General features: G+C 35.9%; 1 protein-coding gene across 1 annotated transcript in view; it reads right to left on the bottom strand.

The window, feature by feature from the left end:
• CFAP47 (cilia and flagella associated protein 47) overlaps positions 1-26,967 on the bottom strand; it is a 502,957-nt gene that overhangs the window by 399,382 nt on the left and 76,608 nt on the right. Inside the window, exon 22 of the mRNA XM_052662737.1 lies at positions 5,490-5,631. Coding sequence (XP_052518697.1) covers positions 5,490-5,631 — 142 coding nt within the window. The remainder of the gene's footprint in view (positions 1-5,489; positions 5,632-26,967) is intronic.

The following is a 26,967-nucleotide window of genomic DNA, read 5'->3' on the forward strand; positions in this document are numbered from 1 at the left end:
CTACCTCACCCCTCCCCACTGGTAATCACTAGTACATTCTCTATATATGTGAGTCTGTTTCTATTTTTTTTAATATATATATTTATTTATTTTTATATTCCATATGCAAGTGATATCAGAGCATTTGTCTTTATCTGCAAGGACCTTTTAATAACAAAATAATTCTAATCTCTCTCTACCACTGCTTATGTCATTATTGTCATTAATTTCACTTATGTATAAGTATACATAAGCATATATAGAAATAATACACTGCTGCTATTATTATACTGAATAAACTTAAATGTTAGATTAAGAATATGAAAAATAAAAACTCTTATTTTACCTTAATTTTGTTTCCAGTGCTCTTTTCTTTATAGATCCAAGTTTTTCACCTATATCATTTTTCTTCTCACTAAAGAACTTTTTAACACCTGTGGCTGATTCATGTCAATGTATGGCAAAAACCACAATATTGTAAAGTAATTAGCCTCTAACTAAAATAAATTTATTAATTTAAAAAATTTCTTTCAAGACTGGTCTTTTGGCAACAGATCCCCTCAAGTTTTATTTTTTTTGTAAAAGGCTTTAATTCTCCTTTACTTTTGAATGATAATTTCTCAAGGTACAGAATTCTAGGTTGGTATTTTTCTGTTTTTCAACACTTTATATATTTCCCTCCATTCTCTTTTTGTTTGCATAGTTTCTCAGGAGAAGTCATATGTTACTTTTATCTTTTCTCCTTTGTATATTAAGGTGTCTTTTCCTCTGAATTACTTTAGACTTTTATAAAATTAATTTCTATGGAGTATAGTTACTTTACAGTATTGTGTTAGCTTCTGTTATTCAGCAAAGTGAATGAGATATATACATATATACACTCTTTTTTTAGATTCCCTTCCCATCTAGGCTACAATAGAGAACTGAGTAGAGTTCCCTGTGCTACACAGCAGGTTCTCATTTTAGTCTATTTTAGTCTACATATGCCAATTATAGTCTCCCAATTCATCTTAGCCCCTTTGCCCACCTTAGTAATTGTAAGTTTGTTTTCTACATCTGTGACTCTATTCATTTCTGCTTTGCAAGTAAGTTCATGTGTACCATTTTTCTAGATTCTACATATAAATTAAATTATACAGTATGTATTTCTCTTTCTGACTCACGTCACTCCTATGAAAATCTCTAGGTCCATCCACGTCACTACAAATGGCATTCTTTTGCTCCTTTTATGCCTGAATAATATTCCATTGTGTATATATACATAGCACATTTTTTATATCCATTCCCCTGTTGATGAATATTTAGGTTGCTTCCATGTCCTGGGTATTGTAAACAGTGCTGCAATGAACACTGGGGTGCATACATCCTGAGGATTTTTTCAATCTTTCACTTTTTTGCAGTTTGAAAATAATATTCCCAAGTGTTGTTTTTTGGCCACTCATCCTGTGTGGTATTCTCTGAGCTTCCTGAATTATGGCTTGGTGTCTGACATTAATTTGGAGGAAATTCTCAGTCATTATGTTTCAAATATTTCTTGTTACTTTTTCTTCTCCCTCTGGTATTTCAAGTATGCACATATTAATATTTTGTAGTTGTCCCACAGTACTCAGTCTGTTCTTTTTTCTCTTTTTTTCCAGTCTTTTTTAAAAAATATTTGCTTTCCTTAGGAGATATCTATTGAGATATCCTCAAGCTCAGAGATTCTTTCCCCAGCCACATCCAGTCCACTAATAATCCTACTCATGAGATTCTTCATTTTTGTTCCACTGTTTTTGCTCCACAGCATTCCTTTTGGATCTTTCTCAGAATTTTAATCTCTTTGCTTATATTGCCCATCTGTTCCTGCATGGTGTCTACTTGATCCATTAGAGTTATAAGCATATTAATCAGTTATTTTACATTCTCAATATGATAACTCCAACATCTATGCCATAACTGCATCTGGTTTTCAACTCTTGTTCTGTCTCTGAAAACCGTGTTTTTCACTTTTTAGTATGTCTTATACATTTTTCCTTGATTCTTAGATATGATGAACTGGGTAAAAGGAACTGCTGTAAACAGACCTTTAGTAATATAGTGGTAAGTTGTGGGGGGGCAGAAACATTCTATAATCTTATGATCAGATCTCAGTCTTTTGGTGAGTCCATGTCTCTAGAATATGAACTTTACATGTCTTTCTCAATCTGCACACCACCACTACCAATTTAGGACTAAATGGTTAGAGTGGGCTGAGTTGAGTATTAATATTTCTTTTCTTACACAGAAAAGGTTAGAGGAGACTGGAGTTGGATATTTCCCTTCCCTGAGATCAGGGAGTTTCTGATAAAACCCCAGCAAGATCTGGTCAATGAGTTTCTCCAGAGGGCAGACCTTATTAAGTAGAACAGAATGCTTTGGCATATTTCAAAATTCCTTTTCCTCATCCTTGCCAGAAACATAAGGGTATTTTTATCTCATAATCACTTAAGAGAATCAAGTCAAGCTCCTAGAGGTAAAATTCACAAAAGTATGAAAGAGGCCCCATGGAGTATGACTGGGGCCCCATAGAGACTGTTGCTCTCAGACTTGTCCATGCTGAACTTCCAGCAATTCCTCAGTTACAGTACAGGCTTCCTTACCCAGGCATTGATTCCCAAAGGAAGTTCTATGTTGGAGTTTCTGTTCCATTCAATAAGTTGTGATTCTCTGTATTTGCCCATGGCTCTCTCCATTTTCAGAGGCATGAGTTTGCCCTGTGACCTCACTTTTCTTATAGATCTAAGAAGATCTGTTGATTTTCCAGTTTGCTTAGCTTTTTAACTTGCTGTAAGGATGGAGTGGTGACTTCTAAGCTTCTTCTATGCTGAACCATAAACCAGAGCTGAAAAATCTATACTTTTTGAAACTTACCTTGAGGATGTTTATAATCCTTAATGAAAACTAAAGAATCTTACATGTTTATGGCAATATAATTCCCTGGAAAGAAACCAATTTCTGATGCAACAACTCATATATCTTACAAGCAATTTTATTTTACCAGTGGAATTAATAGATACCTTGGCAGGAAGTTAGGATATGTAGAATAAGAGAAAGGCACAGATAATTTCCATCACTGTGTTACCCCTAACTCTTGTCATGAGAAATCTTAGGAAAAGACAATGTTATGGCCCATATACAAGAAATGGCTAAGATATTCTGCCTATTTTCAAATTGGCAATTGGCGATTAACAGTGAAAATAATAGACTGGTTGTATCTTTTAAAACAAATCACTCTTTTGCCATATTATGGCACCATTTAGTGATCTCTATTTTACTTATCAAGTAGATAAATTGATATAAGAGAATTTTATCTTTATTTTATCAATTAGATAAAGAATTGATGCTTTTGAACTGTGGTATAGGAGAAGGCTCTTGAGAGTCCCTTGGAATGCAAGCACATCAAGCCAGTCCATCCTAAAGGAAATCAGTCCTGAATATTCATTGGAAGGACTGATGCTGAAGCGGAAACTTCAATACTTTGGCCACCTGATGCAAAGAGCTAACTCATTAGAAAAGGCCCTGATGCTGGGAAAGATTGAAGGCAGAAAGAGAAGGGGACTATAGAGGAACGAGATGGTTGGATGGCATCACCGACTTAACGAACATGAGTTTGAGCAAGCTCCAGGAGATGGTGAAGGACAGGGAAGCCTGGCATGCTGCAGTCCATGGGGATGCAAAATGTTGGACATGATTGAGTGACTGAACAACACATTTTGCTTATACAAAGCTACATTCTACCCAATACAGATTATTAGAGAAACATTTTCTGGAGAAACTGTTCCTCAAGATTAAGGTCTCACATACTAATATTTTGGTTCCCCCCCTAAATTAAAACATTCACTGGCATCCAGTTTGTCATGAAAAGATATAATAATTGGTGCTGAAGCCAACACTGTGAGACTCACTAAGGAACAAGAGAACAGGCAAGACTCAACTGACATTTAAAGAACTCCTCAACATGAGGGAGACAGATATAAAGGAAAAATATCTCAGCAAAAATTGAGACAATGTACTCAACTGAAGAAAAGCTCAAATATTTATAATATAATTACAGACAAAAAGTGTTGCTTTCATTTTAAAAAACTCCATAAGTAAAGAAACAATAAGAAAAAATCTTTGAAAATCTTGTTAGTTTACAATCACCAAGATAATTTTTTAAGAGATAAAATAGTTCAGAAAAAAATTCTGGGAAATAACATAAAAAATGAGGAAAAGGACACTAAGGGAGAATATATAAAATAATTAAAATATACAATATAATCAAAGAGGTACAAAATCTAACCAATAGGAGTCAGAAAAAGAAATATGGAAAATAATGGCAAAGTGTTTTTTGAGGAAGCAATTTAGGAAAACATTATAAAACTCAAGAGCATTAACTTCCAGAGTGAAAAAACCCACAAGAACTTAGGACAATGGTAAAGTTTCTATTGGGTGATCAGATTTTAACTTAACATAGGCAGTAAGATCTCCACTATGCTATAAATAACTAATAAAAGCTAAATATGGAACAAAGGAAGAGTGAGACACCAAATTATTAATAATGGTATATTATAAATAGTCACAATCCAGATGATGTTTTCTGTGTTTCTACATTTTCCAATTTTCCTTAATGATGATACATTAATTTTTATTTATAAAATAAGTGAATTATATTTTCTTTTTCATTAAAGTAATTTTCCTAATCTAAAAAGATATCTTAAAACAAGGAATACATTTTTAATTTCATGGAATTTCTCTACCAGTTGTAGAATTACCAATTCTGTATTTTAAATGGGAGTGAAATAAATCCCTATAGTGTATATGCTACTTTAAAGAGGCTTCTCTAACTCGGTGCCAAGTACAAATATTAACTGATCACTATTTTATTATTAAAGACAACTAACGTCAGAACAATAAAAACAAAATACAGTATAATATAAACTAGACTTAAATTTTCAAGAAAAATACTTAAGCACATAATACAATGCAAGCCTAAGCCAGTCAAAAGTATAGTCTGCAGAGGGCATCAGTTTTATACTTGAATACTTGAAGAAAATGAATAAATAAATATTCAATAAATAATTCAAAATTTTAAAATAATTATCCTTCTTTACTTGTACTTAGTTCTTTAGTAACTCATCCCTTTGGGGGGAAAACATTAAATAAAATTTTCATCATTTTATTTTATAACAAATGTATTTTATTTTAACAATTTCTATTTTGAAATAATCATTTAAATTGCCCACACACACACAAAAAGTACTAACCTGACCTCTGTTTTTAATTACATCCTATTTTTTAAGCAAAGGTAAATCATGTGACAGTATATCCATGCTATTTATCAAAATTCAGTCTCATAGACTCACAAACATACACAAGAACCATATACTAAATTTACTTTCTAGCATTTCTATTTTTAAAAAATGAATGTCATGCTATAATTTTTTAAACTTCTAGCTATATAAGAATAAATAGTTGATACGCACATCAGTTGAATGTTTCATTTTACATACCAGTAGCTTGAATATGACATGATCGAATAACTGGTGGTCTATTTGGAATCACATGAGAGTCTGACAAACAACATTGAGAGTCAAGTTCTGAAGCTGCAAAGAAATTAACTCGAACTTGAATGCTAAAGTTGTACGCTGCCACCTGTTAGACAAAAAATACATTATAACTGGCTATTTTTGGTATAAAAATTGTGAAATTTTAGAATTTAAAAACAGGGTACATTATTACGTTGTTTCAGGTGTATTACATAGTGATTTGATATTTGTATATATTATGAGATGATCACCATGATATGTCTAGTAATCAGCTGTCCTCATACAAAGTTATTACAATGTCATTGACCATTTTCCTTATGCAGAATATTACATTCCTGTGGTTTATTTATAATTGGAGGTGTGTATCTCTTTATTCCCTTCACCTACTTCATTTTATACTATTTTTTATTGTACATATTTAAAGTTTCCAACTTGATAATTTGATATACACAATGAAATAACACAAGCAGGCTATTAATATATCCATCGTGGCTCAGACAGTAAAGCGTCTGCCTGCAATGCAGGAGACCCGGGTTCGATTCCTGGGTTGGGAAGATCCCCTGGAGAAGGAAATGGCAATCCACTCCAGCGCACTTGCCTGGAATATCCCATGGACAGAGTAGCCTGGTAGGCTACAGTCCATGGGGTCGCAAAGAGTCGGACACGATTGAGCGACTTCACTTCACTTCACCTCACATAGTTACTGTGTGTGTATGTGTGTGTGTTTCTATGTATGTATGAGAGAGAGAGAAAGAACACTTAGGATCCACCCTCTAAGCAAATTTCAAGTATAAAGTACAATACTATTACCAGAACTAACATATTATCCAGCAATATCACTTTTGAGTTTTACCCAAAGGAACTGGAATCAGGATCTCAGAGTATTACCTGCACTCCTATCATCACTGCAACATTATTCACAATAGTCATGACGTGGAAATAGCCCACATATTCATGAAAGGATGAATGGATAAATAAATGGATAAAAAATAAAGGTGATACACACATACAATGGAATATTTCTCATCTTTAAAAGCAGCAGGCTTTTGCATTTGCCATTTGCAACAACATGGATGGGGCTGAAGGACATTATACTAAATGAAACAAACCATACACAGAAACACAAATAATATATGATCTCACTTACACGTGGAATCTAAAACAGTCAAATCTGAAAAAAATCAATTTGCATCCTAAATATATAAATAACGCACAAAGATTAAGAGAAAAAACAAGTACCCAATGGAAAACTATGTAAAAGATTTGAAAAGAGAGTTCAGGAAAGAAAATGTACATATGACATGTTACCATATAAAAAGATGTTTAACATCATCAGACATGAGAAAAATGCAATTTAAAATCACAGAAGATTAACACTTCACACCTATCAAAATGCTTAAATAAAAATGATAACTACCAAGTGCTGATAAAGATGCAAGCACCTAATACATTTATGAATTGCTGATAGGAATGTAAAATTTTCTCGTCATTTAGGGAACATTTTCCAGATTCTTAGAAAATTAAAAACATACTTAACATAAGACTCAGAGATGCCCAACCCTAGATGCTTACCAAAAAAAAAAAAATTTTTTTTTCAAACAAAAGACTGCATGGAAATGTTTCAGTAGCCTTATTCATAATTGTGAAAGCCTGAAACCAAGTCAAATCCCTTCCAAATACTGAATAGGTAACAAATTTTGGTAAACACATATAATAAAATACATTTCAACAATAAACCGGAATGAACTACTGTTAAACAGAAAAATATGAATGGATTTCAAATGTATTATTCTAAGTGAGAGAAGCCAGAATGATAAGGCAACATACTTTATAATTTCATTCATACGAGTGGAAAGACAAAATTACACAAACAAAATGAGATCAGTGTTTGCTCTAACCTGAAAGTAAAGGAGAGAGTGACCACAAATAAACACAAGAAAAATTTAGGAAATTTTGGAAAGGTGATTTTCCATGAAATATCCAGAAGAGATAAATCCATAGACACTGGATGCAAATTGGTGGCTGTGAGTGGCTGGTGGGAAGACAGATGGGTAAAGGGTTTTACTTTGGAGTGATGGAAATGCTTTGAAATGAGATAAAGGGCATGGTTATACCACATTGTGAAGGCACTGCATTAATTCCAAATGGTTGATTTTATGTTACAGAAATTGCCACTCAATAAATTATTATTTTTAAAACTATATGAAGGACAAATCAATCAGTGGTTTTCAGGAATTCCCCACTCATCATGTGATAATCTCAAGAACCTAGAGAAGTAAAAAAATAAGTTTTTAATATAAGAACTAAATATTAATAATGAAAAGGGTATACTTACAGCTTGCCATGCATATTAGCCAACTAGGCAAACTCTTGGGCTTTCATTTTGTTTTTATTTAACACTAGCTGGCTGCTATGGTCTGAAAATGTTTCCCCCAAATTTATATGTTGAAATCCTAAGCCCCAAAAATGATAAAATGAGGAGGTAGGGCTTTGGGATGTGCTTAAGCCATGAGGCCTCATGACTGGGGATTAGAGTTGTGTAACTGTAATTGGTGCCTTATAAAAGACACCCCAGAGAGATTCCTAGCCTCTTCCATCTCGTGAGGGCACATCAAGAAGTTTGCGACTCAGAAGGGAGCCCTCACCCTAATAGGCTGGTGCCATATAATCTTATATATCCAGCCTCCCGAACTGTAAGAAATAAGTTTTTGTCACTTATAAATCACCCAGTCTGTGGTACTGTGTTACAGCAGTCTGAACAGACTAAGACACTGACCATTTCACATCACACAATCTTTTGTAAATAATCTGTTTTTATAACAGAATTATAAAAGCATAAAAATACTGTAAAATATATTATTCTCATGGATGTTTCATTTATTTTGAGCAAGCAACTCATCTGTAGCGATACCAGCACACAGATGTCAAATGTTAAACTGAATAAAGATAGAGATCATGTATAAATACTACCCTACCATATTTCAGCTCTTAAAACTTCGTTTGATCTTATTTCTCTTGGAATTTCTCATTATTAGTTATCAACAACCAGTTATATTTTGTCTCATTTATATTTTACCTCGTCTGGTTGTTTTTTTTTTTTTTTCTTCATTTTTTGCTTATTGTATTAACAGAAACCAATATTTTGCTTACACATATTTTAATAGTATTTATATTACTTTTAGGTACTATCATGGAGAAGGAAATGGTAACTCACTCCACTATTCTTGCCTGGAGAATTCCATGGACAGAGGAGTCTGGTGGGCTACAGTCCACGGGGTAGCAAAGAGTCAGACACAACTGAGCAACTAACACTAGGTACTATCTTATTCTTTTTTTTTTAATTAACATAATATGAACTCATTTTAAAGTCAAGTAATATCTAAAAGTATGTTTCCTAAACCATCATCCTCATCTGATTATGATTGATGGACATGGGTCCATCAATAGAAGAGCTGAGGGGAATAAAGAAAATCAATGGAAACATGAAGACAAGGAACTGAGAGACAGGGTTCTGGATGGACCTCCATATGGACACTGAAATCACTCAGAAAATGAGAAGAGTAGGGAGCAGAATGTACAATGCACCTAGCTGGCAGCAATGTCCAGAGAGTGGTAAACTCACATAATGCAAAATTCAAAGAGGCAGCCATTTGTAACAAAGACCATCTAGAAAAATCAACCCAGGGAACAAGGCTTCCAGAACACATCACTTCTAGAGCCACACCCTGATCCACAGAAAAGGCTATATAAGAAGTAAAGCCCTAGAGATAGCCATGGTCATAGCATGAAGAAATAGTGAAGGGAAAGGAATTCCCCAAAACATCAAGGACTTATGTAAATGTAGATACCCTAGAGGGCAGAGGGGAAGAGAGAAAAAACAGGTGGGAGGGAGCACAGAGCTAGCAGGAATGGCAGGGTATACACAGAGGGCTCCATTTGGGGGGATGATCAAGGTAAAGAGTGATCATGATGGATTAAATCCCAACAGTTGCTGGATATTGAGTCTTAACTGTCATTGAACCTGTGTTGTGTCCCCAAATCAGGGATGGTAGGAGTGGAAGACTGCATTGATGGGAGAGGTTTAACACAACATGACAGTAGGCTTCATTTAAGATGTTTGATACTATCACTGATGATGATGATGTTAGTGATTATCAAGATAATTCAATGTACTGATCTTATCCTTTAACTTTCTCTTTTATTTTAAGCATGAGGCCTTTCTCCCTTCCTGTAACATGTTTTCTAACATACTGTGTGATGAATTTACAGAGCTAAGAACCAATCCCCACCTTCTTTGTCAACTGTGTGTAGGTGGGAAGTCATACTGGTCTTGCCCTCTCTTTACTCAAATCTTTACAAAGAATTTACCCCCCAAAATGTGTTTTTACCCAAGTAGCCCTGTAATTACAAAATTGAGAGGTCCATGATTTTTTTCACTCATGTAAGTTTTATCACATCAACAGAACTATGAGTCTATAACACTTTTTAACACTAAAACTAAAGAGGGAAAACTGAAAGTTTTGTGATATGTGCCATTCTATATACTTTCCTAGAAGCTGTCATTCAAACAGACACATACCTCCAAGAGAAGAATGATATTCTGATATAGAAAAGATTTCAGTCCCTATTCAATACTGGTAGAAAAAATGTTTATGAATAGAAAAGGGGCAAGTGTCATTCAAAAGTCTTCTCTTTTAATACTTGAAGGATTTTTCTTACCTTCCTGTAAAAATGGCTGTAAATCCAGAATAACTACTATGAAATATTTACCTGAAGGTTGCATATCCTTGAAAGGCAGAAAAAGGATGGTGGATTAAAAAAAAAAAATTTGGTGGAAATAGTGAACAATGTTCGCTCATTTTCAAGAGCTTTAGGGAAAATATAAAGCAAAAAAATATAGAGCAGGAACAGGAAAGATAAAAAAGAAGGAAAGATCTATACTAGCACAGTCAAATACAACTTTCTGTGATGATGGAAATGTTCTGTACTATCCAGCAGTCACATATGGATACTGAGAACTTGAAATGTGGCTATGTTAACTGAGAAAATAATTAATCTTAATTAACTTCAGCTTTCATGTAAATATATATGACTAGTGACTACCATGTAAGGAAGCACAACTCTGTACACTGGCCGAGAAGACATATAAGTGGCCCATAAGGAAAAGAAGGGCTTGAGTGACTTAGTGTAAACAAACAAGTCCAGTCAAGGATGCCAAATAAAATAGAAATTGTCCATCAGCAGTTTAGACTGTATCCAAACCTGGTGCAATGTAGGAAAGGAAGGGTTACAACTAGAAATAAACCAAGTCCTTTACTGCTGATTTCACATTTTCCTGCTGCATACGTCAACCAAGAAAGCACCACTGGCTATTTATATCTACACACACACACACACACATGAAGACAGATAACTTAGAAGTAGCTATAAATATAGTGAAGGACATCTGAAATGCTGGGAAACCACACAATCAATCTGCCTAACTGGCACAAATTTAGTGAGCAAAATCTCACAGGGTGTGCTGTCTCTGCAGCATTTTTTATGTTTTTCTTATTGGACTGAATTACACTGTGATACACTAGGTAAATCTCCTTTAAACTACCTAGTAAACACAGAATAATTAAAAATGGTAAGCAATGTGTGGCACTACAGAAAACTATAAATATGTATAATTTAATTTCATACTGAATTTAGGAATCTGTGAAGAGTCATGGTCCAAACATTAAGAAATGGATTTCTGAGTTTTTAATTGTTGAAAGTGTTAAATAGTAAATTGGACTAAAAAAATGACAAATTGAATATTTTATTGTTGCTGTTTAGTCACTAAGTCATGCCTGACTCTTTTGTGACTCCCATGGATGGTAGCCCACCAGGCTCCTCTGTTCATGGGATTTCCCAGGCAAGAATACTGGAGTGGGCTGCCATTTCCTTCTCTAGGGGATCTTGTTGACCCAAGGATCAAACCCATGTCTCCTGCATTGGCAAGCAGATTCTTTACCAGTGAGCCACTTGACAAGCATATGCATCTTCCCAAAAAGTCATGTAACAGATTTAAATCGGATTATGTATTTTTTTCTAATCTTTAGTAACCTTTAAGCTACATGCTTTTGTGGATGAAGGATGTCATTAAAAGCATAGTACATACACTCACTGTATAAAAATATAAAATCACAACACTGACTTATTAAGAAAGATGTAACTCAATCTCAGTATACTTAAAAACCTATAAATTACTGTCAAACTTACATTTCTTTGCTTTACTGAACAATGTGTGTGTGTGTGTGTGTGCGTGTGTCTGTATGTCTGCATACATTGGTACACATGAAAGATACAGATACAAGAAATGGGTAAGAGAATGATATAATTGAATGCTTTAAAATAACTTGTCACAAAAGGGTTATTTTCTTTTAATTTTGAATTTTTGTTTTTATTGAAATTATAAGGGTAAATACTTGCAAAAATAAAACAAAAATAATCATACGAAGCTTATTTTGAAAATCAGCAGTCCCTTCTCTCCACCATTGTATACTCACAACACACAGACACATACACACACACACAGATGTATTCATTTTCAACTCTTAGAGTTATTTCTTTTGGATTTACCTCAACATAGCTAAATAACCTATATAGAGTGTCATGAGACAATAAATAAAGCTTCAGTTAATTTACATCTAATTAAATAATACAAATGCTATTCTCTAATCACATGGAATTATATTAAAAATCATAACACAATGAAGTTTGGCGAATGCACAAATATGTAGAAATTTAATAGCATCCAAAATAACCACAGGTCCAAGAAGAAATTATATGAGAAAATGCAAACTCTGATGAATGGAAAACACAAAATAGCAAACCTTTTAAGGTACAGGTAAAGGAATACGAACAAAGCTAGTGAAGGTGATGGAATTTCAGTTGAGCTGTTTCAAATCCTGAAAGATGATGCTGTGAAAGTGCTGCACTCAATATGCCAGCAAATTTGGAAAACTCAGCAGTGGCCACAGGACTGGAAAAGGTCAGTATTCATTCCAATCCCAAAGAAAGGCAATGCCACAGAATGCTCAAACTACCACACAATTGCACTCATCTCACATGCTAGTAAAGTAATGCTCAAAAATCTCCAAGCCAGGCTTCAGCAATATGTGAACTGTGAACTTCCTGATGTTCAAGCTGGTTTTAGAAAAGGCAGAAGAACCAGAGATCAACTTGCCAACATCTGCTGGATCATGGAAAAAGCAAGAGAGTTCCAGAAAAATATCTATTTCTGCTTTATTGACTATGCCAAAGCCTTTGACTGTGTGGATCACAATAAACTGTGGAAAATTCTGAAAGAGATGGGAATACCAGACCACCTAACCTGCCACTTGAGAAATCTGTATGCAGGTCAGGAAGCAACAGTTAGAACTGGACATGGAACAACAGACTGGTTCCAAATACGAAAAGGAGTACGTCAAGGCTGTATATTGTCACCCTGCTTATTTAACTTCTATGCAGAGTACATCATGAGAAACGCTGGGCTGGAAGAAGCACAAGCTGGAATCAATATTGCCGGGAGAAATATCAATAACCTCAGATATGCAGATGACACCACCCTTATGGCAGAAAGTGAAGAGGAACTAAAAAGCCTCTTGATGAAAGTGAGAGGAGAGTGAAAAAGTTGGCTTAAAGCTCAACATTCAGAAAATGAAGATCATGGCATCCGGTCCCATCACTTCATGGGAAATAGATGGGGAAACAGTGGAAACAGTGTCAGAGTTTATTTTTGGGGGGCTCCAAAATCACTGCAGATGGTGACTGCAGCCATAAAATTAAAGATGCTTACTCCTTGGAAGGAAAGTTATGACCAACCTAGATAGCATATTGAAAAGCAGAGACATTACTTTGCTGACTAAGGTCCATCTAGTCAAGGCTATGGTTTTTCCTGTGGTCATGTATGGATGCGAGAGTTGGACTGGGAAGAAGGCTGAGTGCCGAAGAATTGATGCTTTTGAACTGTGGTGTTGGAGAAGACTCTTGAGAGTCCCTTGGACTGCAAGGAGATCCATCGCCTCCATTCTGAAGGAGATCAGCCCTGGGATTTCTTTGGAAGGAATGATGCTAAAGCTGAAACTCCAGTACTTTGGCCACCACATGTGAAGAGTTGACTCCTTGGAAAAAACTCTGATGCTGGGAGGGATTGGGGGCAGGAGGAGAAGGGGACGACCGAGGATGAGATGGCTGGATGGCATCACGGACTCGATGGACGTGAGTCTGAGTGAACTCTGGGAGATGGTGCTGGACAGGGAGGCCTGGCTTGCTGCGATTCATGGGGTTGCAAAGAGTTGGACACGACTGAGTGACTGAACTGAACTGAAAGCAATGCTTAGAGGGAAATCTAAAGGCTGTAAAACCCATTTAAAAATTTAAAATCTCAAATCAATACCCTGACCTTCTACCTTGGAAAACAAGAATAAGACTCTTATACTGTGTAAAGCAAGTCAGAGAAAAACAAATATCATATGATATTGCTTATATGTGGAATCTAAAAAAACGCAACAGATAAACTTATGTACAAAAACAGAAATAGAGTTACAAACATAGAAAATAATCTTGTGGTTACTTGAGGGTAAGGGATTAATTGGAAGATTGGAATTAACACATACACACTACTATACATAAAATACATAGCAGATCACTAGCAAGCACAGGGAACTCTACTGAATGCTCTGTAATAGCCTATATGGGAAAAGAATCTGAAAAAGAGAGGATATATGTATATGTATAACAGATTCACTTTGCTGTACAATTAACAACATTGTAAATCAACTACACTACAATAAAAATTTAAAAGAAAAAACCAAGAAAAAAGAAAAGTAAACTAAACTCAAAGCAGAAGGAAGTGAATAATAAAAGCTAAAGTGAAAATAAAACAAACAATAAAAAAGTATAGAAAATCAACCTGAAAAGCTGAATCTTAAAAATATAGACAAAATGGACAAACCTTTACATAGGCTAAGACAAAAGGTGAGAAGAAATGAAATAGGGGAAATTACTACTTGCCTTACTGAAATAAAAATACCAAGAGAACACCATGAATAATTGCATGCTGCCAAATTAGGTGACTTAAGCAAAATTCCTCAGGAAGAAACAGAAAATTTGATCACCTTCATCCCTGAAGAGGGTGAAGATGGTCAAAAGGTACAAACTTTCAGTTACAAGATAAATGAGTCCTGGGGATATAACATATAGCACATGACTATAGTTAATGATACTGTATTGTATACTTGAAAGCAGCTAAGAAAGAACATCTTAAAGAGTTCTTATCACTAAAGATCTAAATGTAAGACCAGAAACTATACAACTCCTAGAGGAAAACATAGGGAAAACACTCTCTAACATAAATCACAGTGGGATCCTCTATGACCCACCTCCCAGAGTAATGGAAATAAAAGCAAAAATAAACAAATGGGACCTAATTAAACTTAAAAGCTTTTGAACAACAAAGGAAACCATAAGCAAGGTGAAAAGACAGCCTTCAGAATGGGAGAAACTAATAGCAAACAAAGCAACTGACAAAGAATTAATCTCAAAAATGTACTAGCAACTCCTGCAGCTCAATTACAGAAAAATAAGTGACCCAATCAAAAACTGGGCCAAAGAACTACACAGACATTTCTCCAAAGAAGACATACAGATGGCTAACAAACGCATGAAAAGATGCTCAACATCACTCATTATCACAGAAATGCAAATCAAAACCACAATGAGGTACCATCTCAAGCTGATCAGAATGGCTGCTATCAAAAAGTCTACAAACAATAAATGCTGGAGAGGGTGCAGAGAAAAGGGAACCCTCCTTACACTGTTGGTGGGAATGCAAACTAGTACAGCCACTATGGAGAACAGTGTGGAGATTACTTAAAAAACTGGAAGTAGAACTGCCTTATGACCCAGCAATCCCACTGCTGGGCATACACACCGAGGAAACCAGAAGTGAAAGAGACACGTGTACCCCAATGTTCATCGCAGCACTGTTTACAATAGCCAGGACATGGAAGCAACCTAGATGTCCATTGGCAGACAAATGGATAAGAAAGCTGTGGTTCATATATACACAATGGAATATTACTCAGCTATTAAAAAGAATGCATTTGAATCAGTTCTAATGAGGTGGATGAAACTGGAGCCTATTATACAGAGTGAAGTAAGTCAGAAAGAAAAACACCAATACAGTATATTAATGCATATATATGGAATTTAGAAAGATGGTAACGATGATCCTATAGGTGAGAGAGCAAAAGAGACACATATGTAAAGAATATGTAGGAGAAGGCTAGGGTGGGATGATTTGAGAAAATAGCATTGAAACATGTATATTACCATATGTGAAATAGATCACCAGTCTAGGTTCTATGCATGAGACAGGGTGCTCAGGGCCGGTGCACTGGGATGAATCTGAGGGATGGGATGGGTGGGAGGTAGGAGGGGGGTTCAGGATGAGGGACACATATACACCCATGGCAGATTCATGTAAATGTATGGCAAAAACCACTAAAATATTGTAAAGTAATTAGTCTTCAATTAAAATAATTAATTTTTTAAAAAGTTCTCATCACAAGGAAAAAAATTATAACTACTTGTGGTGATGGATGTTAGCTAAACTTATTGTGGTAATCATTCCATAATATATACATATATCAAAATACCATGCCATACCCTGAAAACTAATGCACGTTGTATGTTAATTATATCTCAATAAATAAACATGGAAACTCACCTAGAAGAAGAAAAGAGAAAACTATTAAAATAAAGATGAAGCTGGGGGCAGGGGAAAGTAGGGACGAACTACTGGCCTTAGTTTATCAAGGGAAGTCAGAGTACTTTCAGCAGAACAGAAAGTTCTCAAAAGAGACAATATAAATACTAAAGGAACACCCATTCATACCAGAATGAGTGATAGCAAATTAAACCAACATTCAATGGACTCCATCCTAAGCAGGGCATTAGACAGAGGAAAATCATGTAAAACCTATCTAAAATCTAAGAGGCAATACCGACAAAGAAAGAATTGAAAAATGAGAAAGAACTCTCTTTTTGTTGTGGATGCTATAAATTGTTACTAAGAGAAATATATGCTAAAGTTAAAAACAAAAGATTATCTATGATTTGATCTGACACAGAAATGCTATTCATATTTATGGCCTGGGATGGCAAATACACTGTATTGACTAATAAAATCATGACATGTTCAATGACATAGATTTGGTTTTCTGAGTTGTCTTGTTCAGATTTGTATCTTTTAAATTCACAATAGTATTTCCCAATATTCTACAAAATCCTGACAATTTCTATCATTACTTTTCTTTCTTTCCACTGCATTATAGGTTTTATTAATTCCTACAAATACTCTTGTATATTCAATTAAAGGCTTAAGCATCAGATAATTATCAGCCAACCAAACCGGAAGAAACAAAGTGAAGTCCCTCAGCCATGTCCGACTCTTTGAGACCCCATGGACTGTAGCCAACCAGACTCCTCAGTCCATGGAAATTTTCCAGGCAACAGTACTGGAGTGAGTTGCCATTTCCTTCTCCAGGGGATCTTCCCAACCCAGGGATCAAACCCAGGTCTCCTGCATTGCAGGCAGACACTTTACTGTCTGAGCCACCACGGAAGCCGAAGAAACAAATTATGGCTGCAAATTTCTCCCGATGAATATGCAAAATGGAACAGAAATAAGATTATATAAAAATGGTCACTGACATTTTGATGATGGCAACTTTATGAAATTGAAGATTCTGAATGCTAATGACTAGGAGGAAAGTAATAAACCTCAAAAAAGTATATGAAATTTTTTACTCTATAGGCTACAGAAATATATAGTATTCTTCATCATATTTGGATTCCTAACATGGTATCATGACAGGCCAGGAGGCTGAGAATATAACATTTACATCTAAGCTCTATACCTCACCAACACCTAGTCTTGACAAGTCCCTTAGCCTCACTGTGCATCAGCTTCTACAACCGGAAAAAGGGAAAAACTCTAAGGTCTCAATGCTTGTCTTATTGGATTCAAATGGAAATTGATGTCAGATAGGAGGGTACTTTATAAACTCTAGCTACTATATAATTATCAATTAAAGGACTATTATAATTAAAAAATATAAAACCTTAATATAGCTAATAGATTGAATTACTTAGTAAACATATGACAAAACATGGTTTTTCCAGTAGTCATGCATGGATGTGAGAGTTGGACCATAAAGAAAGGTGAGAGCCAAAGAATTGATGCTTTTGAACTGTGGTATTGGAGAAGACTTGAGAATCCCTTGGACTGCAAGGAGATCCAACCAGTCCATCCTAAAGGAAATCAGTCCTGAACATTCATTGGAAGGACTGATGCTGAAGCTGAGGCTCCAATATTCTGGCCACCTGATGTGAAAAACTGACTCATTGGAAAAGACCCTGATGCTAGGAAAAATTGAAGGCAGGAGGAGAAGGGGACAACAGAGGATAAGATGGTTGGATGGCATCACCAACTCAATGGACATGAGTTTGAGTAAGTTCCAGGAGATGGTGATGGACAGGGAAGCCTGACACGCTGCAGTCCGTGGCCTTGCAAAGAATCAGATACGACTGAGCTACTGGACAGAACTGAACTGATGACAGATAAAGCCCAATATCAGATGACTTCAATGATGAAATATCTCACTAAAGAAGAATACAATCCTTCAGCCTTTGACTGTGTGGATCACAGTAAAATGTGGAAAATTTTGAAGGAGATGGGAATACCAGACCACCTGACCTGCCTCTTGAGAAACCTGTATGCAGGTCAGGAAGCAACAGTTAGAACTGGACATGGTATAACAGACTGGGGTTCCAAATAGGAAAAGGAGTACATCAAGGCCGTATATTGTCACCCTGCCTATTTAACTTATATGCAGAGTACATCATGAGAAATGCTGGGCTGGAAGAAGCACAAGGTTCAAGATTGCTGGGAGAAATATCAATAACCTCAGATATGCAGATGACACCACCCTTATGGCAGAAAGTGAAGAACTAAAGAGCCTCTTGATGAAAGTGAAAGAGGAGAGTGAAAAAGTTGGCTCAACATTCAGGAAACTGAGATCATGGCATCTGGTCCCATCACTTCAGGGCAAGAAACAGTGGAAACAGTGGCTGACTTTATTTTTTGGGGCTCCAAAATCACTGTAGATGGTGATTGCAGCCATGAAATTAAAAGACACTCCTTGGAAGGAAAGTTATGACCAACCTAGATAGCATATTAAAAAGCAGAGGCATTACTTTGTCAACAAAGATCCGTCTAGTCTAGTCAAGGCTATGGTTTTTCCCGTAGTCATGTATGGATGTGAGAGTTGGACTATAAAGAAACCTAAGCACCAAAGAACTGATACTTTTGAACTGTGGTGTTGGAGAAGACTCTTGAGAGTCCCTTGGACTGCAAGGAGATCCAACCTGTCCATCCTAAAGGAGATCAGTCCTGGGTTCATTGGAAGGACTGATGTTGAAGCTGAAACTCCAATACTTTGGCCACCTGATGCAAAGAGCTGACTCATTGGAAAAGACCCTAACGCTGGAAAAGATTGAGGGCAGGAGGAGAAGGGGACAACAGAGGATGAGATGGTTGGATGGCATCACCGACTCAGTGGGCATGGGTCTGGGTAGACCCCGGCAGTTGGTGATGGACAGGGAGGCCTGGCATGCTGCAGTTCATGGGGTCCAAAAGAGTCGGACACTACTGAGCGACTGAACTGAGCTGAACAATCCTTCATAACTGTTTCAAAAATAGAACAGAAGAAAACTCTTCTCAACTCATTCTAAGAAGTCACTATTACCCTGAGACTAAAACCAGACAAAGACAGCTGAAGGAAAGAAAACTATAGACCAATATTCCTTATGAATAGGGATGCAAAATTCGTCAAGATAATACTAGGAAGCTATTCAGAAATATATAAAAAGGATTATACTCCATAACATACAAAAATCAATCAATATAATGTTACCATTGTTAATAGTAGCAAGCAGGTCAAATTGTTAGCAAATAAATCATTACTATTGTATGGTGTCTTATGCAAGAAGAATCAAAGAATATTAATGCAAGAAGAATCAAAGAATATTAAATGCAATTAAAAAATTCGCCTTTCATCTATGGGGCTGGCAGAATACTATATACACTAATGATGTATATACTATACTACATATATACTGTATATATACACTGTACACCAATTATATATATAATTGATGCATCCTAGTTGCACACTGAAAGAAGAAAGTAAGCAACATTTACTGTTACTAGTGGTTAATACTATTGGTATAATGTTTTTGAAGAGCAATTTGAGAACATATATCAACAGTCTAAAATATGTACATAGAAGTTTGATCCAATTTTTTTTACTTCTAGGAAAATATAATGAAAGCATATAATACGAAAACAGTTATCTACAAGGACATTTCTTACAGACTCATTTATAAAGTCAAACAATGGAAAAATCTTAAGTATAATAATTAGTTTGCAAAAAAAATCTTAGTTTAATAATGCTAACATAGTATAGCCATAAAATATCATCCTTAAAATTAAATTGCATTTAGAATATTTGATAATACAAAAAGCAATGCATAACATTTAAATTAATACAATCACTAAAAACAGTACAGGTTAAAAATGTTCATAAAGTATTATTTCATTATAATTACAGAGATAGAAGAAACAAAGATACTCCAAAATGCAAGCAGCAGTTATTGTTATTTATCAGGATTTATTAACTGTTTATGTTTTCTTTCTGCCTTCTAAAATTCCCATTTAATTTTGACAAAAGACTTAAATAATCAGGAGAACATTATCGATATGCAAGATTGAAATATAAGTTGATGCTGAGAAAATTTGCAAATGGTTAGGAAATGTGAGAGTTGAGCAGACTTTGAAAGATATTAAAATACTGCAAAAATTAAGAAGATAAACATTCTCTGAATCTCTTCAAATAACTTGTTAATTATGCTTCTGTCTAAAATAAGAAAGTCACAGATCGTGTTATTCAACAAATAATTGTAACACTTTGACAGTATTCCATTCACTTCAAAATCCCTGCTGAAAAGATAAAAGGAAAATCTAAATAACATTAGCATTCTGATATTATCTGACAGCCTAAATTAGGCCAAAGGAAATTATTCCTAAAATGATTTTCAAAAAAAGCAAAGATGTTCTCTTTCTTCTGGTTAACCTTGCTAAACCGTATCTATCTAAATGTCATTGGTCCATGGATGTATTGAATAGATGAATATTATATACTGAACCTGTGGAAATAAAACATAGTATGGTATACATCATAATGTTGTATAGTGCAACAATGTATATAAAATTAAAATTTTTCATCTTCTTTAATATCAGAAAAGTAGCCTATACTAGTCAAAACTAGAACAGGACTGCTAGCTGACACTGGAGCTCCACAGCATAACCGAGGGTCTGACTGTCCTCTGTCTTCATGATAGGAGTTCCTCTGGCTTTTCCAGAGCTGGAAGCTGCCTCACACCTAGTCTTGGGAGAGTAGGTGTTGTCAGGACCATCTGGACAGTATATTTGACTGAATCCAGTTAAGTCCTCTACAGAAACTTCTAAGATTTTGGCAGGAAGGAATGGAGAGCTACTCATCTCATGGCTACCCAGAACCAACCTTGTGATGAAACATGAAGAAGGGACAGGCTAATTAATTCTTCCTCTTAAGAATGTCAGTGACACCTTGAGAAGCTAGAATGGAAGCTGGGAACACAGAGCAGTGATGTGGCATCATGTTCTAGAATAAAACACATACTTGGAACTAGAAGGAGGAAGGAAGCAAGTGATGACCATACCTGAGTACCTACTCCATGTGAGCTGCTGCTGCTTTTTCCCCCTGCATTAGCACCTTAAATCCCATTGAGAGAGTCAATTCCTATGCAGGTTGATAAGAAGTCTGGGGGTCCCCAAGGAGAGAGGGATCTGGAATTCTCAAGGAGGAGGAAAGGACAAACTTTTTTCCCTCTACATTCCTTAGGATTATATAACAATAATGTATCCTGCTTGAGGACAGTTTCTGGAAAAAACCTTCTGGCTAATTCTGTTAGCTTAAAATGTAAATTATGGGAGTGGGTCTAGTAAGGTCTTTACAACCTTCAGACATTCTTTTGATTCACTGTAACAACTAATTAAAAGTATATAACTCCATTGCTAACACTACTGAGAGGGCACTCTTTCTGCCCCCTTCTGATGTCTATGTCAGAAGCTTTCTCTAGCTCTTTTATACTTTAATAAAATTTTATTACACAAAAGCTCTTGAGTGATCAAGCCTCGTCTCTGGCCCTGGATTGAATTCTTTTCCTCCACAGGCCAAGAATCCTGGTGTCTTTCGTGGTTCAGCAACAACCTTTCACCATCATCAGGATACTCTTCTTCAGGATCAGGTACCTGATGCTTCCTGCCTGGGGTGAGTTCTGCTGTCAAATCAGGTGGCTTTCCTGCCAGTCCAGTGACTTGGAGTCAGAAACATACATGTTCACAATACAAGAGATCCAGCCGTGATCCTTTGGAGTGGGAGCACTGACTCTATGACTACCAGAGAACTAAACCTAGGGAGTATCAAATAGTGAGAACTCACACAAAGGAAACCACTTGAATACAACACTTGGCATCACCCAACCACCAGAGGCACCCTGTGCAGGACACCTCATCTAAACAACAAACAAAACAAAAATCAGCAGACAGGATAACCACCTCACTCAGCCTTGCTCATCAGAGGAAAAACAAACAAAAACTCAGCACAAATCTCACCCTATAGGAAGCATACACAAACCCCTGGACTAACCTTAGGAGGGAAGAAACCAAAAGGAAGAAGGAATTCAACCCTGAAGCCTGAGAAAAGGAGATTTCAAACACAATAAGTTAAAAAAAAATAAAGGAAAGGCAGAGAAATACTACATATTTGAAGGAACAAACTAGAAATACATAAGTCCAAATAACTGAAGAGGAAATACGCAAACTACAGGAAAAATAATTCAGAATAATTATAGTAAAAATGATCAAAAACCTTGAAAACAAAATGGAGAATATGCCAGAATCAATTAACAAAGACCTAGAAGAATTAAAGAATAAACAAACAGAGACAAACAACACAATTATTGAAATTAAAAATACTCTAGAAGGAATCAATCGCAGAATATCTGAAACAGAAGAGTGAATCAGTGAGCTGGAAGATAAAATGGTGGAAATAGCTTCTGAAGGGCGGAATAAAGTAAAAAGAATAAAAACCACTGAGGATAATCACAAAGACCTCTGGGACAATATCAAATGCACCAACATTCAAATTATAGGGGTCCCAGAAGAAGAAGAGAAAAATAAAGGGTATGACAAAATTTTTGAAGAGATTATAGTTGAAAATTTCCCCAACATGGAAAAGAAAATAGTCAATCAAGTCCAAGAGGCGCAAATAGTCCCATACAGGTTAAACCCAAGGAGAAACATGCCAAGACACATACTAATCAAACTAACAAAGACTAAACACAAAGAAAGAATATCAAAAGCAGCAAGGAAAAAGCAACAAGTAACATACAAGGGAAACCCCACACATTTAACAGCTGATCTTTCAGCAGAAACTGCAGGCCAGAAGGGAATGGTAGGATATATTTAAAGAACTAAAAAGGGAAAATCTACAACCAAGATTACTATACCCGGCAAGGTTCTCATTCAAAATTGATGGATAAATAAAAAGCTTTTCAGTCATGCAAAAGTTAAAAGAATTCAGTTCCACCAAACCAGCTTCACAACAAATGTTAAAGGGTTTTATGACAGACTATATTTTTGGGATCCAAAGTCATTGCAGATGGTGACTGCAGCCATGAAATTAAAAGATGCTTGCTCCTTGGAAGAAAAGTTATGACCAACCTAGACAGCATATTAAAGAGCAGGGACATTACTTTGCCAACAAAGGTCCGTCTAGTCAAAGCTACGGTTTTTCCAGTAGTCATGTATGGATGTGAGAGTTGGACTATAAAGAAAGCTGAGTGCCGAAGAATTCATGCTTTTGAACTGTGGTGTTGGAGAAGACTCTTGAGAGTCCTTTGGACTGCAAGAAGAATGAACCAGTCCATCCTAAAGGAGATCAGTCCTGGGTGTTCATTGGAAGGACTGATGTTCAAGCTGAAACTCCAATACTTTGGCCACCTGATGCAAAGAGCTAACTCATTTGACAAGACCCTGATGCTGAGAAAGATTGAGGGGAGGAGGAGAAGGGGACGACAGAGGATGAGATGATTAAATGGCATCGCTGACTCCAAGGACACGAGTTTGAGTAAACTCTGGGAGTTGGTGATGGTCAGGGAAGCCTGGCGTGCTGCACTCCGTGGTGTTGCAAAGTCAGACACGACTGAGCAACTGAACTGAACTGATGGTCAAGAAATGGAAGAGATGGGAAAGATCTACACAATTAACCAAAAACAATTAAGAAAATGGCAATAGGAACATATATATCAATAATTACTTTAAATGTAATCAGATTAAATGCTCCAACCAAAAGACACAGACTGACTGAATGGATACAAAAATAAGACCCATATACATGCTGTCTACAAGAAGCCCACTTCAAACCTAAAGACACATAAAGGCTGAAAGTGAGAGGATGGAAAAATAGATTCTATGTAAATGGGAAGCAAAAGAAAGCTGGAGGAGCAATCTTCATCAGACAAAATAGACCTTAAAATAAAGAAGATTACAAGAGATAAGGAAGGACTCTACATAATGGTCAAGGGATCAATCCAAGAGGAAGACATAACAATTGTAAATATCTATGCAGCAAACATAAAAGCACCTCAATACTTCAGGGGAGAAGGCAATGGCACCCCACTCCAGTACTCCTGCCTGGAAAATCCCATGGATGGAAGAGCCTGGTAGGCTGCAGTCCATGCGGCTGCTGAGGGTCGGACACGACTGAGTGACTTCACTTTCACTTTTCACTTTCATGCATTGAAGAAGGAAATGGCAACCCACTCCAGTGTTCTTGCCTGGAGAATCCCAGGGATGGGGGAGCCTGGTGTGTTGCCGTCTATGGGGTCACACAGAGTTGGACATGACTGAAGTGACTTAGCAGCAGCAGCAGCAATACATAAGACAAACACTAACAGACATAAAAGGAGAAATTGACAGTAACACAATAATAGCAGGAGACTTTAACACCCCACTCACACCAACGGACAGATCAACAAAACAGAAAATTAATAAGGAAACACAAGTCTTAAATGATACATTAGATGAGATGGATCTCCTTGAAATCTTCAGGACCTTCCATCCAAATGCAGAAGAATACACCTCTCAAGTGCATATGGAACATTCTCCAGGATAGACCACTTCCTGGGTCACAAAATAAACCTCAGTAAATTTAAGAAAATTGAAATCATATCAAGAATCTTCTCTGACCAAAATGCTATGAGACTAGATATTAATTACAAGAAAAAAACACAAACACATGGAGATTAAACAATACATTTCCAAATAACCAACAGGTTACTGAAGAAATCAAAAGGGAAATCAAAAGATTTCTAGAAACAAATGATAATGAAAACATGACAACTCAAAACCTATGGGTTGCAGCAAAAGCAGTTCTAAGAGGGAATTTTATAGTAATACAATCCTACCTCAAGCAACAAGAAAAACATTGAATAGACAACCTAACTTTATACCTAAAGCAACTGGAAAAAGAACAAATACACCCCAGAATTAATAGAAGGAAAGAAATCATAATGATCTGAGCAGAAATAAATGAAAAAGAAATGAAAGAAACAATAGTAAGGATTAATAAAACTAAAAGCTAGTTCTCTGAGAAGATTAATTGACAAACCTTTAGCCAGACTCATCAAGAAAAAAAAAAAAGAGAGAAGAATCAAATCAACAAAATTAGAAATGGAAAAGGAGAAGTTACAACAACAATGCAGAAATACAAAGCATTATAAGAGACTGTAATGAACAACTATATGGCAATAAAATGGATAACCTGGAAGAAATGGACAGATTCTTAAAAAAGTTCAATCTTCCAAGACTAAACCAGGAAGAAATAGAAATTATGAACAACCCAATTACAAGCACTGAAATTGAAGCTGTAATCAAAAATCTCCCAGAAAACAAATGCTCAGGACCAGATGGCTTCTCAGGATAATTTTATTAAATATTTAGAGAAGAGGTAATACCTATCCTTCTAAAACTCTTCCAAAAAATTGCAGAGGAAGGATCACTTCCAAATTCATTCTATGCAGCCATCATCACCCTGATGCCAAAACCAGACAAACACAAGAAAAGAAAACTACAGGCCAATATCACTGATGAACATAGATGCAAAAATCCTCAACAAAATTTTAGCAACTGGAATTCAGGAACACATCAAAAAGCTCGTACACCATGATCAAGTTGGATTTATTCCAAGGATGCAAGGATTCTTCAATATATGCAAATCATCAATGTTATACACCATATTGACAAACTGAAAGATAAAAACCATATGATGATCTCAATAAATGCAGAAAAAGCCTTTGACAAAATTCGGCACCCATTTACAATTAAAACTCTTCAAAGATTGGGCATAGAAGGAACCTATCTCAACATAGTAAAGGCCATATATATAAGCCTACAGCAAAGATTATTCTCAATGGTGAAAAACTAAAAGCATTCTCCCTAAAATCAGAAAGAAGACAAGGGTGTCCACTTTCACCATAGCTATTCAACATAGTTCTGGAAGTCCTAGCTATAGCAATCAGAAAAGAAAAATAATAAAAAAGAATCAAGATCAGAAAAGAAGAAGCAAAGCTCTCACTGTCTGCAGATGACATGATACTGTACTTAGAAAACCCTAAAGATAGTATCAGAAAATTACTTGAGCTAATCAGTGAATTTAGCAAAGTTGCAGGATACAAAACCAATACACAGAAATCATTCACGTTTCTATATACTCACAATGAAAAATCAGAAAGAGAAATTAAGGAATCAATCCCATTCATCACTGCAACGAAAAGAAATAAATATCTAGAAATAAACTTACCTAAGGAGACAAATGGATGTGACTGGTGATAGAAAGAAAGTTCGACGCTATAAAGAGTAATATTGCATAGGAACCTGGAATGTCAGGTCCATGAATCAAGGCAAATTGGAAGTGGTCAAACAAGAGATGGCAAGAGTGAACATCGACATTCTAGGAATCAGTGAACTAAAATGGACTGGAATGGGTGAATTTAACTCAGATGACCATTATATCTACTACTGTGGGCAGGAATCCCTCAGAAGAAATGGAATAGCCATCATGTCCAGTAAAAGAATCCGAAACGCAGTACTTGGATGCAGTCTCAAAATCGACAGAATGATCTCTGTTCGTTCCAAGGCAAACCATTCGATATCACCGTAATCCAAGTCTATGCCCCAACCAGT

Source organism: Budorcas taxicolor, chromosome X, assembly GCF_023091745.1.
Source record: "Budorcas taxicolor isolate Tak-1 chromosome X, Takin1.1, whole genome shotgun sequence".
NCBI classification, from domain to species: Eukaryota; Metazoa; Chordata; class Mammalia; order Artiodactyla; family Bovidae; genus Budorcas; species Budorcas taxicolor.